Below are 16,734 nucleotides of genomic sequence, written 5' to 3' on the forward strand. Positions count from 1 at the left end.
TGTGACATCGCTGGTCGGAGCTAGAAGGCCAGCACCTTATTTTGTCGCTGGATCACCCGCTGACATCGCTGAATCAGTGTGTGATGCGCCGGCCGTAAAGCATAGCAGTGATGTCACCGCTGTGCTCTGCTTTACGGCCGGCCCTCACAGTCTGTGCGGGAAGCTGACGGCGAGGGACGCGACAGATACCGCAATGTAAGTATGTTTTTTTTTTTTAGGTAACCAGGGTAAATATCGGGTTACTAAGCGCGGCCCTGGGCTTAGCAACCCGATGTTTACCCTGGTTACCCGGGGACCTCGGCATCGTTGGTCGCTGGAGAGCTGTCTGTGTGACAGCTCTCCAGCGACCACACGGCGATGCTGCAGCGATCGGCATTGTTGTCTATATCGCTGCAGCGTCGCTTAATGTGACGGTACCCTAAGCCATACATTTCACTCCTTGCACTGCAATGGTTGAATCAACCGCACATTTCACTTCTTGCACTACAATAGTTGAGCCGCACATTTAGCCTTGCATATCTCCCTAAATTAGATGGGGAGTATTTTAAAATCTGCAGATCGAGAGTGGTGGGATTATATCCATGTTTGTAATGTACGCTGCAGCATTATAAGCCTCCATATTTACTACTGCAGATAACATTGAGGAAAAAAGTGCAGGGGGGCCTCATATTTCTTTTCTTGCACTGCAATGATTGAACTTTACATTTCACTCCTTTCACTGCAATGGTTGAGCCGCACATTTCACTTTTTTCACTGCAAAGTTTGACCCTCACATTTCACTCTTCTCATTGCGACGGTTGAGTTGCACATTTCACTCCTTAGGCCGGGATCACACTACAGCGAGATACGGCCGAGTCTCGCAGGTTAAAAACAAACTCTGGCACCGGCACTCTGGAGCAGAGCATGCAGCTCCATGTATTGCTATTCGGCTGCACGCTCCGCTTCGGAGTGCCGGTGCCAGAGCTTGGTTTTAACCTGCGAGACTCTGTCGTATCTCGCTGTGTGTGATCCTGGCCTTACACTGCAATGCTTGAACCTCACATTTCACTCATTGAACTACAATTACCACAATTACAACTACTAGTACATTTTTATGGGTGTTTTTAATTATTAGACTAGCTGCAGGATGACCATTCATAATTTTAAGGCCAGTATCACACATCCAACATTCACAGTCCAAGTGCAGATTACGATCTACAGAGTGGCCATAGTTCTTTTGACCTAAACGCAACAACCTCATAGGCTTCAGAGACACACAGCTAGTCCGTACATCGTGGTCCGTACTTGGATCATGAATGTCGGATGTGTGAAGCCGGTCCTCGTCTGGATGAAAGTAAAGGTGAGGGTTTTCCCTACTCAAGACATTGTTAGCCAGAGGGAAGAAATGCTGCATGAATTAACTTCAGATTTGGAGGACATGGCGTTATATACAGGTCCTTCTCAAAAAATTAGCATATAGTGTTAAATTTCATTATTTACCATAATGTAATGATTACAATTAAACTTTCATATATTATAGATTTATTATCCACCAACTGAAATTTGTCAGGTCTTTTATTGTTTTAATACTGATGATTTTGGCATACAACTCCTGATAACCCAAAAAACCTGTCTCAATAAATTAGCATATTTCACCCATCCAATCAAATAAAAGTGTTTTTTAATAACAAACAAAAAAACCATCAAATAATAATGTTCAGTTATGCACTCAATACTTGGTCGGGAATCCTTTGGCAGAAATGACTGCTTCAATGCGGCGTGGCATGGAGGCAATCAGCCTGTGACACTGCTGAGATGTTATGGAGGCCCAGGATGCTTCAATAGCGGCCTTAAGCTCAACCAGAGTGTTGGGTCTTGCGTCTCTCAACTTTCTCTTCACAATATCCCACAGATTCTCTATGGGGTTCAGGTCAGGAGAGTTGGCAGGCCAATTGAGCACAGTAATACCATGGTCAGTAAACCATTTACCAGTGGTTTTGGCACTGTGAGCAGGTGCCAGGTCGTGCTGAAAAAATGAAATCTTCATCACCATAAAGCATTGACCCTGCCCTTGATGAAACACAGTGGACCAACACCAGCAGCTGACATGGCACCCCACACCATCACTGACTGTGGGTACTTGACACTGGACTTCAGGCATTTTGGCATTTCCTTCTCCCCAGTCTTCCTCCAGACTCTGGCACCTTGATTTCCGAATGACATGCAAAATTTGCTTTCATCAGAAAAAAGTACTTGGGACCACTTAGCAACAGTCCAGTGCTGCTTCTCTGTAGCCCAGGTCAGGCGCTTCTGCCGCTGTTTATGGTTCAAAAGTGGCTTTACCTGGGGAATGCGGCACCTGTAGCCCATTTCCTGCACACGCCTGTGCACGGTGGCTCTGGATGTTTCCACACCAGACTCAGTCCACTGCTTCCTCAGGTTCCCCAAGGTCTGGAATCGGTCCTTCTCCACAATCTTCCTCAGGGTCCGGTCTCCTCTTCTCGTTGTACAGCGTTTTCTGCCACATTGTTTCCTTCCAACAGACTTACCATTGAGGTGCCTTGATACAGCACTCTGGGAACAGCCTATTTGTTGAGAAATTTCTTTCTGGGTCTTACCCTCTTGCTTGAGGGTGTCAATGATGGCCTTCTTGACATCTGTCAGGTCGCTAGTCTTACCCATGATGGGGGTTTTGAGTAATGAACCCGGCAGGGAGTTTATAAAAGCCTCAGGTATCTTTTGCATGTGTTTAGAGTTAATTAGTTGATTCAGAAGATTAGGGTAATAGGTCGTTTAGAGAACCTTTTCTTGATATGCTAATTTATTGAGACAGGTTTTTTGGGTTATCAGGAGTTGTATGCCAAAATCATCAGTATTAAAACAATAAAAGACCTGACAAATTTCAGTTGGTGGATAATGAATCTATAATATATGAAAGTTTAATTGTAATCATTACATTATGGTAAATAATGAAATTTAACACTATATGCTAATTTTTTGAGAAGGACCTGTATACTAGATGGTCACTCACTCCACTGACTGGGTATCAAATGATACTGCATTTGTAGTGTGGCTGTCTGCCAATCTCCCATGTTTGGTTACCTAGAATATCAGCTCACAGATATGTGGGGATCAGCCTATTTTCAGCAACTCTGTTTAGAAAGAATTAGTCCCAATTAATCAACCACTGTAAGGCCTCATTCACACATCTGTTTATTGCATACAAGTGCGATCCATGAATTTCTTGGATAGCACTCGCACCTATAATAGTGAATGAGACTCATTCACATGTCTGTGATTTTTCACAGGCCAAACAATTCGTAGAATCATGTCCTATTTTGATCCGTACATCGGATCAAAATCGGCAACAAAAGTCTATGGGTCTGTAATAAAAAAATCGGACTGCACTCGTTTATTATCCAAGCGCTGTCCGATTTTCACGGACTTTCAGGTAGGAGACAGTTGAGAAACTTTTTTTGGGGAGGGGTCAATGCCAATGGATTGTGGAAAGTGAGGTACCCGTATGTTTTGACATAATCAGCATAAAATGATGTTTTGGATTGCAAATCCTCAAAGCTGGTCAATAAGTGCTAAGGATATTGTTTGCAAAATATGCATAAGATTTCTCGAAATCTCATGCTCAATGCAGCTACTATAAGCAAAAAGTGTTTTCCGTATGTGGGAACGTACAGTATTGTTGCAAGATTCTAGCTTTCAAAACATGTAGGCGAAATGTTAGGCAAGATAGAAGTTTAATAGTATAGTTTTAGATATTCTAGCAGGTTTGTACAACTGTATAGAAGTATCTATCGCCAGCTTTTTACTGTAAAATTAATTCTAGATATCAAAGTGTGGATAGAGAGACATTGAAATTTATGGCAAATCGGAGTAAAACTATTTTATGCCAATATAAGTAAAGTTGGTTGCAGTGAGATCTGAATACAGTAGCTCAATATAAATTGTATGAAAAAGGGCAGTTTGGTCCAGACTTGTATAGCTATAGGGCCAACACTGTTCGCAAGATATGACCTGAAACTGATAGCAAAAGTTGAATTTTTTTTTGCTGTGAGTTTATCTGCTGATTTGCCAGAATGTCACCCCTTGTACTGCAACAGGTGAATTATGGAGCAAATCCGAATTAGGTCATGCTGTCATTCTCGATTTCAAAATCTGCTCTGTGCTCTTTTAAATACACTATTGGTTCAATTTATAATTTGCCATTAATTAAGTCACTTTTCATTTTTTGTCTTGTGGTATTTTGGGAATTTTTTTGCATCAAATTCTTCAAACTGGTGGTTCAATAATTTTGTGCAAAATCAAAAATGCTCTTTTTAATCTTTTTTTGCAACTTTTTAGTAAGTAAAGTCACGTTTGGCTAAAATAGTGCAAAATTTCATAATCACAAAAATAACTTGACTGGAGCCAATTTGAACAAAAAATGTAAACAATTTTTTTTTAAAGTCACAATTGATGAATCAGCTTGAGAATATCTGGAAACCCCAATCCTTGCTCACAATGTCAAACACAAAAAAAGAGTTGAACATATTAAAAAAAACATAAATTACAGTAAAGTAGACTGAAAAAAAATGTGTAAATGCAGTAATGAACCAGGCCCAATGTGTTCTCAAGGAAAGGAAGACATTCTTAAGTCCAATCTGTATCATCTACTTATATGGGGTTAATAGATGTTATGCATTTGGTATGCAGGTAAAGGTTAGTAGGTACCATTTGAGAACCTTAAATGAATTGTCGGTTTGCAAAATGCAAATACGTAATAAAAGGGACTCAACATAATATTGAGTAATTTTATGCAATTTGCAACAGAAATTTATACCTGAAGAGGAAATGTATTAAAATTTCAATTATATGTGTTTCAGACACTGTTTACACCAATTGATAGTTTGGAAAACAGCCTGCAAAGGGTGTGGTTAAAAGGACTGGTAGTACCAATCTTATTAAACATATGCTCTATATACTGTATATGCCAGCAACGTGGAGCATAATAAGGAGATATGTGTCCAACATATCCAGATCATTGTCCTACAATAATTAGGCTGACTGCACCATCTTGATAAATTGATAAATTTGGCATAATTTACATCATTTTAACAAACCTAACCCCGAAATACATCAATACATTAACATTCATCCATTGATAATGAGCTGCCTTCTTTACTCATGGTTTCTAGTCAAAGTCCAACTTCAAAGCAGATGTCACTTCTTAATTTAAGCGGACCTACGCCCTTTTAGTCAATAGCACCCAAAACAGAACATAGTGGACTTACATATTCACAAGGAGAGCACTGCCTTCGCTCCTCCTCACATCAGTGACTGCCGGCCACACTTATTTATTTTACTCACCCATATAGAGACATATATTCCACAACGCTTTACAAACATTACTGGCACTGTCCCCACTTGGCATCACAATCTATCAATAGGTCTTTGGAGTGTGGGAGAAAAACCACAAAAACTCAGGGAGAACATGCCAACTCCTTGCAGTTGTCCTTGGTGGGATATGAACCAACACTACAAAGCAACAGTCTTAACCACTGAGCCACTGTGCTGCCCATCTGACTGCTCTTTTTATATCAGTTCTGTTTGTACTAAAAGTGATTGGTGTTATGTCATAGTATGTAATTCCTAATGCTATACCCTAATTTCCAATCCAATGTAAACTGCAAACCTCAATTCAAAAGAATTCCTAATCCAAACTGTAATATTCACATTACTTAGAAGTTCTGTTCATCTAGTAGAACCTGGCTAATTTCTATAAGTAACACTTTTTCATTGCTTCAGTTTACTCCTATATGATAAAAGCTATGTACCTTCTATGTTTTACTCTTATATGCATACCTCATTGCCACATATTCATATTTCATTACAGCTGAGACACGTGGTCCTTCAGTCTTCCCTCTGGTCCCCTGCTGTGATTCTTTGTCATCTGATCAAGTCTCCATTGGTTGTTTGTCTACCGGTTACCTTCCTACTCCCGTAGACGTACAGTGGAATTCAGGTTCTATTACAGGGGGAATTAGAAACTACCCAGCTGTACTTGGAAAACAGGGCACGTATCTATCAACCAGTCTACTGACGATTCCTACATCTGAATGGACAAGTGATAAGAAATTTGTGTGTAATGTCAACCACAAACCATCTGGTGTTAAAATCAACAAAGAGATTGAAGGTGAGATCACAATTATTCTCTAAATAAGTTAGAAGGGGTTCTACATTTTTACTAAATATTTTACTGCTAAAGGATAGCTCTTGAGGACTATACTGAGAAGAGACATAATATAAGCATAGCCAAACCTAAAGGAATATTTGTGCCAGATAGCAGGGCTTATATACTCTGTTCTCAAGAGCAGTTTAATGAAGGAATGGGCTGTGTACGCATGTTGCAGCTCTTTTTAATATCTGATGTGCTAATGGTGAACTGCATTTGGCAATATTCATACTTGTCTGAGGCTTCAATGGAGCGGTAAGGTTCATTCTTGACTTGTCGCTCCCTTCAACTCCTCCTGGATCTAATGTTACAGCCAGAGGAAAAATGGTGACACAAATCTCTCATTCGGGAGATTGGATCCAGCAGTTTCACCCACATCAATCTAATAGCTATCACAGTTGGTAACTTGGTTGGACCAGAATACCCCTTTAGTCTAGTCCTACACGTGAGCTCACCAAACATATGACCTCCACCTAAATATGCACTCTCACATTGGCTGTGCCATGTTTATTTCAAAAGGATAAGAAGCTACATTCGCAACACCTAGCTCCCAAGAAAACAAAGGACGGGCCATGTTGAAATTAAACATAATTACAAAAACTGAAAAAAGACGTATGGTCATCAAGTTTGGTCTTTCTTGGTCAATTGATGTCAATTTCCTTCCTTAGTGTTGGACTGCCCTCATACATGCCCGTAGTCAACATTAAGCTTGCATTATTTTACATTAAACTTTAATTTCAATGAGTATATCCATCCTCTCGTATCCCAGTAATAGCATTTTAACAGTCAGAATATTACTTGTGAGTACTTCATACTCTCACACTATTTCAGCCAGATGGACATTAGTGAAGAACCTATATAATGTCTATGAGCACATCAGACTTAACCCATAATAACACGTATATCTCAGTGAGATGCAAAGAGATATATAGAGTTAATATAATATACAATTACTTTATTTCTATAGCATGTTCAAGCAAAACAAGTCCGCCCACAGTAGAAGTCATGCAGGCTTCCTGCGGTGAAAGTGGCTCAGTTGATCTGGTCTGTCTCATCCTCGGATACACTCCTAGCAACATTAAAGTGGAGTGGCTGTTAAATGGAGAGCCAACATCTATAATCCCATCAAACAGCACACCTTACAAAGAAAGTGATGGCACCTTCGGATCTCGTAGCAAAGTTAGTGTTCCAAAACAAGACTGGATTGCTGGAGATAGGTACACATGCAAAGTGAGCCATCCAGCCAGTGAAACCAAAAATGAAGACACTATCCACAAGTGTCTAGGTGAGAATGATCTTTTTAATCACAAGGACGAAGTGGTGATGGATGGATAGAATGATGGAAGGATGAGGAGGATGATGATGATATCACACCTACAGAAAAGTTTAAGACACATAAAAAGTTGTAATAAACTGCACAATTATAGTATTTATCATGAGCAACAAAAATACAAATGATAATTAATCATCAACCCTCTCATTATGTTCTTTTCCCTTCACAGTCCCAGAAAATCTAGTTCCAAAAGTTGTTGTTCTTCCTCCTACCCCTAAAGACATCTTAATCAGCAAGCAACCAAAAGTGGTCTGTCAGGTGTCTCAAGTAGAATCTCCAGAATCTTTAAAGATCAGCTGGAAAAGAGAAGACGGCAAAAAAATTCTAGCATTCTCTTCAGAACCAGAAATAGATGCATTTGGACGATATACAGTCAAAAGTACATTAAAAATAAGTTTATCTGATTGGTCAAGTGGCCAAAGCTGTACGTGCATTGTCCAAAACAATGAACTTCCATCTCCAATCGAGAAGTCAATTAAAAAAACAGAAGGTAAAATTATTTGTGTATTTTTAAGCATGCGTTAATAAAGGGCGTTGAGTTGTTGCCTTGCCCAGGGCAAGCCCTATGGTTTGCAACGTGTGTAGCCCCACAAGGAGCCCCAAACTCCACTGATAACGCAAGTGCTACAGATTACATAGAACCCTGAGGCACGGGACTACTGCAAATCTTCAGATTAATATTGCGTATTACTATTCTTATTACATTACTTTATATATGGCAGTGTTACTTGGTGACGTACAATATATATTCTTACCATGTATGGCTGTAGCAGGATTGTATAGCATTGTTATTCAGGCAACTACTGTATATAGCTGTGTTCTATGGCCAAGAGGTGGCACTCTAATTTGGGCACCATCCTGTATGTAGGCGCTGTGTGGCATGGTTATTTGTGCATTACATATATACAACTCCACCATATGGGGCCAACATTATCCAACATAACATCAGCCCTGGTTTTAAAGAGAATATTCCCATCATTCACTTCCTTACCCAACTTTATTCTACTTCTGTATTACTACCATACAGGAAATAAAATTTGGGCTACTGTTAGACTGTACATTTTCTACAACTATATAATACTTTGTATCTTTTTTTAGCCCCAGCCACAGACCCATCAGTCTATGTCTTCCCACCTCAGGCAGATGAACTTAAAATCCATGACTTTGTCAGTGTACCCTGCCTTATCAAAGGGTTCAAGCCTAAAGAAATCTATGTCCAGTGGAAAAAGAACGGTTACGTCCAGGATGAAGACCATTACACAAACTCCGAGCCTATGCAGCAAGATGATGAAGAAACCTACTTCATCTATAGTACACTCACAATTGAGAAATCTGACTGGAACAGAGGAGCAGCCTTGACATGCAGCGCTGTTCACAGCAAGATTACTGAAAAAACCATAAAGAAATCGAATGGTAAATGATTTTTGTGCATTTCTCCAGGCCATAACGTTGGCCCAAATGCTTATTGTTTGCCCCTATATCTTACCTAGCATGTATTAACTACAATTATTCATCAGCTTGATGTGTGGAACATCAACCAACTACGTTTCAGCACTATATGCTCCCATAGGACGCAGTTATGGAGAACCTATACCAATCAGACTAGCGATCCCATAGGTTTTTTTTATCACAACATGTACTAAGAGCATTGTACTAACAATAGTCATCGCGGTTTCTAACCAATGTATGTCCTGTATATCTACTATGTATCCCTTCTCGTGTGTCTGGTGTGTGGAACACTAGATTTTGTGAGTCATGTCAAGTGTGCTTGTATTTCAATAAACTCTTGTTTAAGATGAAATCACTAAACTAAAATGTCTTTTGTTTTGTCATCTGGAGTTTTCAAGCAAATACTAATCTTTTGTGAAAAAAAAAAAGCTAAGACGTCTTAACCTTTCTGTGCGTATTGGCTTCTTCAGGACAGAGAGTGTGTCCCCAACAATCGCCTAGTTTTAGGGTCAGACCAGCTGGACAGTTGAGATGCGGTCATGATGTAGTCCAAAAATGTGCAGTTGACTGTATCCAGTTTTTGCAGGAGCATATACGGTTACACAACCTTGCCATATTTTATCCTTTGAAACGTTAAAATTAATTTAATAAGATACTAACTCGATCAGTAGGCCGTGTTGGAGGAATGAGAAATACCTGGAGATAGAGATTAATAGCCCATGGCCCAACTTTGCTAAACCAAATTTAATGTACTCATGCGCATTCTCAAAGCATTCACCAAAACTATACGCAGAGGGATAAACTGATTAAGACTGAAACCGGGTTTACACCTTTTGACCCGTGGTGTTAAACAATACCGGTCGGCAACACATTAGTAGATCATCAGTCATGTCACAGCCAGGCAGACAAAATCAGTAATAGATTGCTCCGTGCGCATAGGCTGCCATTGTTCTCGTCAGCACAGGTTCTCTTTACACTGCGCAATTATCGGGAATTGAGCGCTATAAGTCATCGTGTTTTTAAACAATTGAATGCTCTTATAACGTTAGAATTTGTTACTTTTTAATAATAGTATTGATTATTGAGGATGTATATTTTCGTTCAAAAAGGCAGGAAAAATGATATAATACTATTGCTATTAAAAGGAATTTGTCACCTATTTTTACCCCCCCATCTGATTCCAGGGATGTGTCACTACCTGGGCTGCTTGTTACAGTTTTGATAACATCACTGTTTATTCTTCTGCAGATCTAGCAGTTCTCTGAAAGCTGAGCGCTGTATAACCCCGCCCACATCATTGATTGGCAGCTTTCTGTGCATAGGCAGAAAGCTGTCAATCGGTGGTGGAGGTGAGGTTGGAGTACCTGGCAGCAGGCCAAGTTGTCCTCTAGTGACAATCTCCTGCTGATAAAACAGTGATTTTTATCAAAACTATACAAAGCAACACTATAAGCGAACCATTGCTGGAATCAGGGTCTCAGAACCTACATCATAGATGCCCTTTAAAGCTATACCTGCTTGCTCGTGTGTACAATGAACTCTTAGGGTATGTGCACACGTTGCGGATTTGGCCCTGCGGATTTTGCAGCGGTTTTCCATGCAGATGCACATGCACATGCAGCATTTTACACCTGCTCCATAATAGGAATCCGCAGGTGTAAATCCGCACAAAAAATGCAGGAAATCCGTGGTAAATTTTTCAAAAATGGTGCGGAAAAATCTGCACTCGTGCACATAGCCTTAAAGCCATTTACATTGCCAAAATGATTGCCGACTGAACAGCAGCGTGTGCTTCCTCCCTGTCAGATACTGTCGCTTTTGTATGGATTCTAGTGGTAAAAACACATAAAACAGCAACACAAGAGAAGGAATACAAAGGAAGATGCATGACAAAGATGAGTGATTGAAATGCTCCTGGTCAATTCATGTTTGCCACTTGATAACACTGATTTATTACTATGTTAACTACTTCTGGACCACCCATAGACTTCTAGCATCCGGGCAGTCTGGCTCCTACTCTGCTGTGATGTTCTAAAGCATCAATGCATAGTAGCGCAACAACATGCGATGGCGGGAGCGAGGATCCAGCTGTCAGGGACAGTCAGAGCCCCGATAGAGAAGGCACAGACAGTTTATTACCATATGTGCCTTGTCTACCGCTGTATACACCAGCACGGTGTAAAGTGAGGGAGCAGGAGCTGCTGGGTGGTGGGGGACCCAGACAGCTCTAATGTGTAGACACCAGGCTGCATTCCCCTTGTAACTGTGACTAATACACCAGCCCCAGTTATAAGGGAAATAGAGTGAAAATAAAAACATTTAACTATTGAAATGCCCCCCAAAGGTCTTTTATAATCTTATGGAGGGCACAATGTGAAAAATAAATTATAAATAGAATTAATACATAATAGCAGGTAATCCACAGTAATGATGAGCGAATATACTTGTTACTCGAGATTTCTCGAGCATGCTCTGGTGTCCTCCGAATGTTTTTTAGTGCTCGGAGATTTAGTTTTCCTCCCCTCAGCTGAATGATTTACATCTGTTAGCCAGCTTGATTACATGTGGGGATTCCCTAGCAACCAGGCAACCCCCACATATACTTATGCTGGCTAACAGATGTAAATCATTCAGCTGCGGCGATGAAAACTAAATCTCCGAGCACTAAAAAATACTCGGAGGACCCCCGAGCATGCTCGAGAAATCTCGAGTAACAAGTATATTCGCTCATCACTAATCCACGGTCAATCCAAGCTGTTGTAACTAGCCCTGCGACCATAAAAAAAATATCCAATATATAAAAATAATTGTTACATAATGGGAAACACATTTTTAAATGCGTTTTGGTAGTTCTTTGTGGCCATAAAAAAATGGGAAAGCAGACACTTATTTCCTGTATTTCCCATGATATCGCTCAATAGCAGCAGAAAAAAAATAGAGAATATAATAGTGACATAAAAATAAAGAGCCACATATCACAAAAAAGTCACAAATGAATATCCGAACGGGAAATAAATTTACAGTTCTTTTAAAACGCACGTAGGAAAAAAATTCAATAAAATGGGCCAAGTCAGAAACAGAGATAAATGGCCTAGTCTTCAACTGGTTAAATCCATGTGCTAGCCAATTATTTGTAATAAAATAGTCATAAGTTAAAAGTTATGAGATCTGATTAGACAAAGTAGCGGCCTGACTGCCCCCGTAGCATACACATATAGATATGTGTCGACTACATAATGAACATGCACATCCAGATTGACTAAGCATGCATGTTAATATGAATAGGATGAAGTGGGCAGCGGGCAAGAATTTAAAGGTGTATTCCCATCTCTACGATCCTATCCCAACATGTAGTAGGTGTAATAATAATAATAATAAATGCCTCAAATTAAAGCTGTAGTACAGTTCTTTTGTTTTGCTATGTTGCTTACCCCATGTGCAGGGCATTGCAGTATCTTAGTTATGCATGCTTACGACCATTGTCACTATAAGAGGGGTCATAACTAGAGATTAGCACAATTGATCAGGTCCCTGGTTATTCAGCAAGCTATAGCACTTACCGGATAAGCTGCAGAGGGAACCCGGATACCTGGAGCGCGCCGGCTGATCAGCTGTTCGGCTCCTCAGCTGCATGTGTCACGGCTGTGTGAAAGTCACAACACGTATGGAGAGCCTGTGTGTTTGGCTCTCCATGCATGTGCTATGATAGTGACACAGCCGCAACACATGCAGCTGCGGAGCCGATCAGCTGATCAGCCGGCGCGCTCCAGGTATCCGGGTTCCCTCTGCAGCTTATCCGGTAAGCGCTATAGCTTGCCAAATAACCAGGGACCTGATCAATTGTGCTCATCTCTAGTCATAACAAGAAATACCTAAGCTACTGCAATGTCCTGCACATGGACTACGTGACATAGCGAATCAGAAGAACTATGCTAAATTTCTAATTGGAGGAATTTGCTAATATTATTACTATGACACCTATTACCTATTTAAAATGTAAAGTGCTGCAGAATATGTCGGCGCTAAAGAAATAAAATTATTATTATTTTTATTATTATTACATATTGGATAGGATCTTGGAGAATACTCCTTTAGCTTTCAAGTGGACAAAGTACTGCTATGCGGATCATCTGTTTCCCCAGACCGGACAATCAAACTTACACCCTACAACACCTTTACCTTATACCATTTCCATTAGAATCATTTCAAAGTTCATAAAATGGTTTATCAAATTTCAAAACCTGAGATAACAGTGTCGCAGTACTCAGTAAATGGCCAGACCATATTGGCTATTTTACAAATCTGAAATTATATTGATTTCAGCAGTTTTGACAGTAACAGTTCTTATCCTCTTCTTGCAGGAGCCATTTTTCAGTTCACGCTTTATTTTTTTCCTCCTCTTCTACCTAGAGTCATAATATTTTATAATATTATAATTTTATAATAATTTTGTCCAACAACATACTTGTGTAGGGGCATGTTTCTTAAGGAACTAGTTGTTTTCAATGACACTATTCACTTTATCATATAAATCATATAATATACTGAAAAACTGGATCCCAAATGTGGCGAAATAGTGAAAAAAAATGGAATTTGCCATTATATTTTGAGTTTTATTTTTGCAAGGTTTAATGTGCTAAAAAATGGCAAAGAAACATGATTCTGCAGGGCAGTACAATTTCAGCAATAGCAAACATATATATACACTTTATACATTACTGTTTTTAAAAAATGCAAGACAATTCAAAAATTAGTTTGTGTCCTCATTTTCCTACACCCAAATTTTTATTTTTCAGTTTATTGAGCAATTGTGTAATATCATGTTTTTTTGAGAGCAGGGTGGTAGTTTTTATTGCTACCATTTTGGAGTGCATATGATGTTTCGATGACTTTTTCTTGCAATTTTTTCAGTAGGCATGGTGAGCAAAAACGGAAATTCTGTTTTGTTTTTTCCGTACATTGCATGAGTTGGTTAATTTTCCATTTTGATAGATTGAACTAATATGGAAACATCTGAGAAGGGGGTAATTTAAAGGGAATATGTCATGTCCACAAATGCTATTGATCTGTAGATCTAGAATCAATCTGAAAGTAAACGTTGTTAAAATCACTTTAGGCCACTTTACTGGAGCAGCAGCTACAGGGAAAAACTGAACTTCTTTCCTTTCTGCGGCTGCCAGTCATCAGGGCAGTAGAGGGAGTGGTTATGGTCACTGCTTACCATACAGTGAGTGAGAGTTCTGTAATCTGTCCCCAGCACTTGATTGCTAATTGTCAATCAAAGTGTCATTGAGTCATTACAGAACACTCGCAGTATGAGAGGTGCCTAGTGATGAGCGAACATGCTCGGATAAGATGTTATCTGAGCATGCTAGGGTGCTAGCCGAGTGACTTTGGCATGCTCGAAAAATAGGTTCAAGTCCCGCGGTTATTCGACAGCCGCAACACATGCAAGGATTGATTGTTTGCTAGGCAATCCCTGAATGTGTTGTGGCTGTCGAACAGCAACGAGACATGTAGCTGCGGGGACGCGAACATATTTTTCTAGCACACTGAAGACACTTGTTAGCACCCGAGTATGCTCAGATAACACCTTATCCGAGCACCTTCGCTCATCACTAGTGGTGACTGTAACCGCTTTTTACATCACCACTTTGACTGGAATTTAGTAGCTGCAGGGAGAAATTGGTCATTTTCTCCCTGTAGCTGCTTCTCCAGTAAACCAACTCAACATGATTTTAACTCTATCTACCTGCAGATTAACCCTATATCTTTAGGTAAATAGCATTTCTTGATGTGACAAGCTCCTTGTAAACTTTTTATGGTTTTTATTTTTCCAGATATTTCTAACACTTTTTTTCATGGTTTAGTCTCACTAAGAGAACTGAATCTGTAATCATTTTATCATTAGTACTATATACTGCAATACTTGAGTCAATTAACGATCTCCTATATAGCATATCTATAGAATGGGCTTCAGTGAGTCACCATGATGGCAGTGACAGTGGCTTTCAGTAGGCTACTGGCTGCCATGGTAACCCGACGACATGAACTGTTACAGATAGGTGATGCCATAAACTGTCACATAACAGATGAAAATGGAAATAAACTTTTTAACACTTTGGTTTAGAAATTGTATTGGAAAAAGTATTTGAAATGCTAATATACAGTAGTTTGTAGGTGCATGAACTGACATACAGATAGAGGGGATATGCCATATATCTACTTCCTGTGAGATATGCCCTCCATCTATGCCTTGTGGAATATGCCCTCCATCCATCTATGCTTTGTGGGATACGCAATCCATCTATGCCCTGTGGGATATGCCCTTCATCTACGCTCTGTGGGATATGCCCTCCATCTATGCTCTGTGGGATATGCACTGCATCTATCCCTGTGGGATATGCCCTCCATCTATTCCCTGTGGGATATGCCCTATATGTATGCCCTGTGGTATATGCCCTTCATCTATGCCCTTTATCTATGCCCTGTGGGATATGCCCTCCATCTATGCTCTGTGGGCTATGCCATCCATCTATACCCTGTGGGATATGCCCTCCATCTATGCTCTGTGGGATATGCCATCCATCTATACCCTGTGGGATATGCCCTCCATCTATGCTCTGTGGGATATGCCCTCCGTCTATGCCCTGTGGGATATGCCCTCCATCTATGCCCTGTGTCATATGCCCTCCATCTATGCTCTGTGGGATATGCCCTCCATCTATGCCCTGTGGGATATGCCCTCCAGCTATGCCCTGTGGGATATGCCATCCACCTATGCTCTGTGGAATATGCCCTCCACCTATGCTCTGTGGGATATGCCCTCCATCTATGCCCTGTGGGATATGCCCTGCATCTATGCCCGGTGGGATATGTCCTCCATCTATGTCCTGTGGGATATGCCCTCCATCTATGCTCTGTGGGATATTCCCTCCATTTATGCCCTGTGGGATATGCCCTCTATATGTGCACTGTGGGACATGCCCTCTATCTATGTCCTGTGGGATATGCCCTCCATCTATGCTCTGTGGGATATGCCCTCCATCTATGCTCTGTGGGATATGCCCTCCATCTATGCTCTGTGGGATATGCCCTCCATCTATGCCCTGTGTCATATGCCCACCATCTGTACTCTGTGGGATATGCCCTCCATCTATGCTCTGTGGGATATGCCCTCCATATATGCTCTGTCGGATATGCCCTTCATCTATGCTCTGTGGGATATGTCCTCCATCTATGCCCTGTGGGATATGCCCTTCATCTATGCCCTGTGTGATATGTCCTCCATTTATGCTCTGTGGGATATGCCCTTCATCTATGCTCTGTGGGATATGCCCGACATCTATGCTCTGTGGGATATTCCCTACATCTATTCCCTGTGAGATATTCCCTCCATCTATGCTTTGTGAGACATGCCCTCAATCTGTGCCCTGTGGGATATGCCCTTCATCTATGCCCTGTGGGATATGCCCTCATCTATGCTCTGTGAGACATGCCCTCATACTATGCCCTGTGGGATATGTCCTCCATCTATGCCCTATGGGATATGTCCTCCATCTATGCTCTGTGGGATATGCCTTCCATCTTTGCTCTGTGGAATTTGCCTTCCATCTATGCTCTGTTGGATATGCACTGCATCTATCCCTGTGGGATATGCCCTCCATCTATTCCCTGTGGGATATGCCCTATATGTACGCCCTGTGGGATATGCCCTTCATCTATGCCCTGTGGGATATGCCCTCCA

The 16,734-nt window shown here is 40.7% G+C and overlaps 1 gene segment (V, D, J or C); it reads left to right on the forward strand.

The window, feature by feature from the left end:
* Positions 1-16,734, forward strand: part of LOC138672974 (immunoglobulin gamma-1 heavy chain-like) — a 606,081-nt gene that overhangs the window by 574,594 nt on the left and 14,753 nt on the right. Inside the window, 4 exon segments of the C gene segment in view lie at positions 5,867-6,166; positions 7,173-7,490; positions 7,708-8,028; positions 8,637-8,951. Coding sequence covers positions 5,867-6,166; positions 7,173-7,490; positions 7,708-8,028; positions 8,637-8,951 — 1,254 coding nt within the window.

The sequence above is a fragment of the Ranitomeya imitator genome, chromosome 1 (assembly GCF_032444005.1).
Source record: "Ranitomeya imitator isolate aRanImi1 chromosome 1, aRanImi1.pri, whole genome shotgun sequence".
NCBI lineage: Eukaryota > Metazoa > Chordata > Amphibia > Anura > Dendrobatidae > Ranitomeya > Ranitomeya imitator.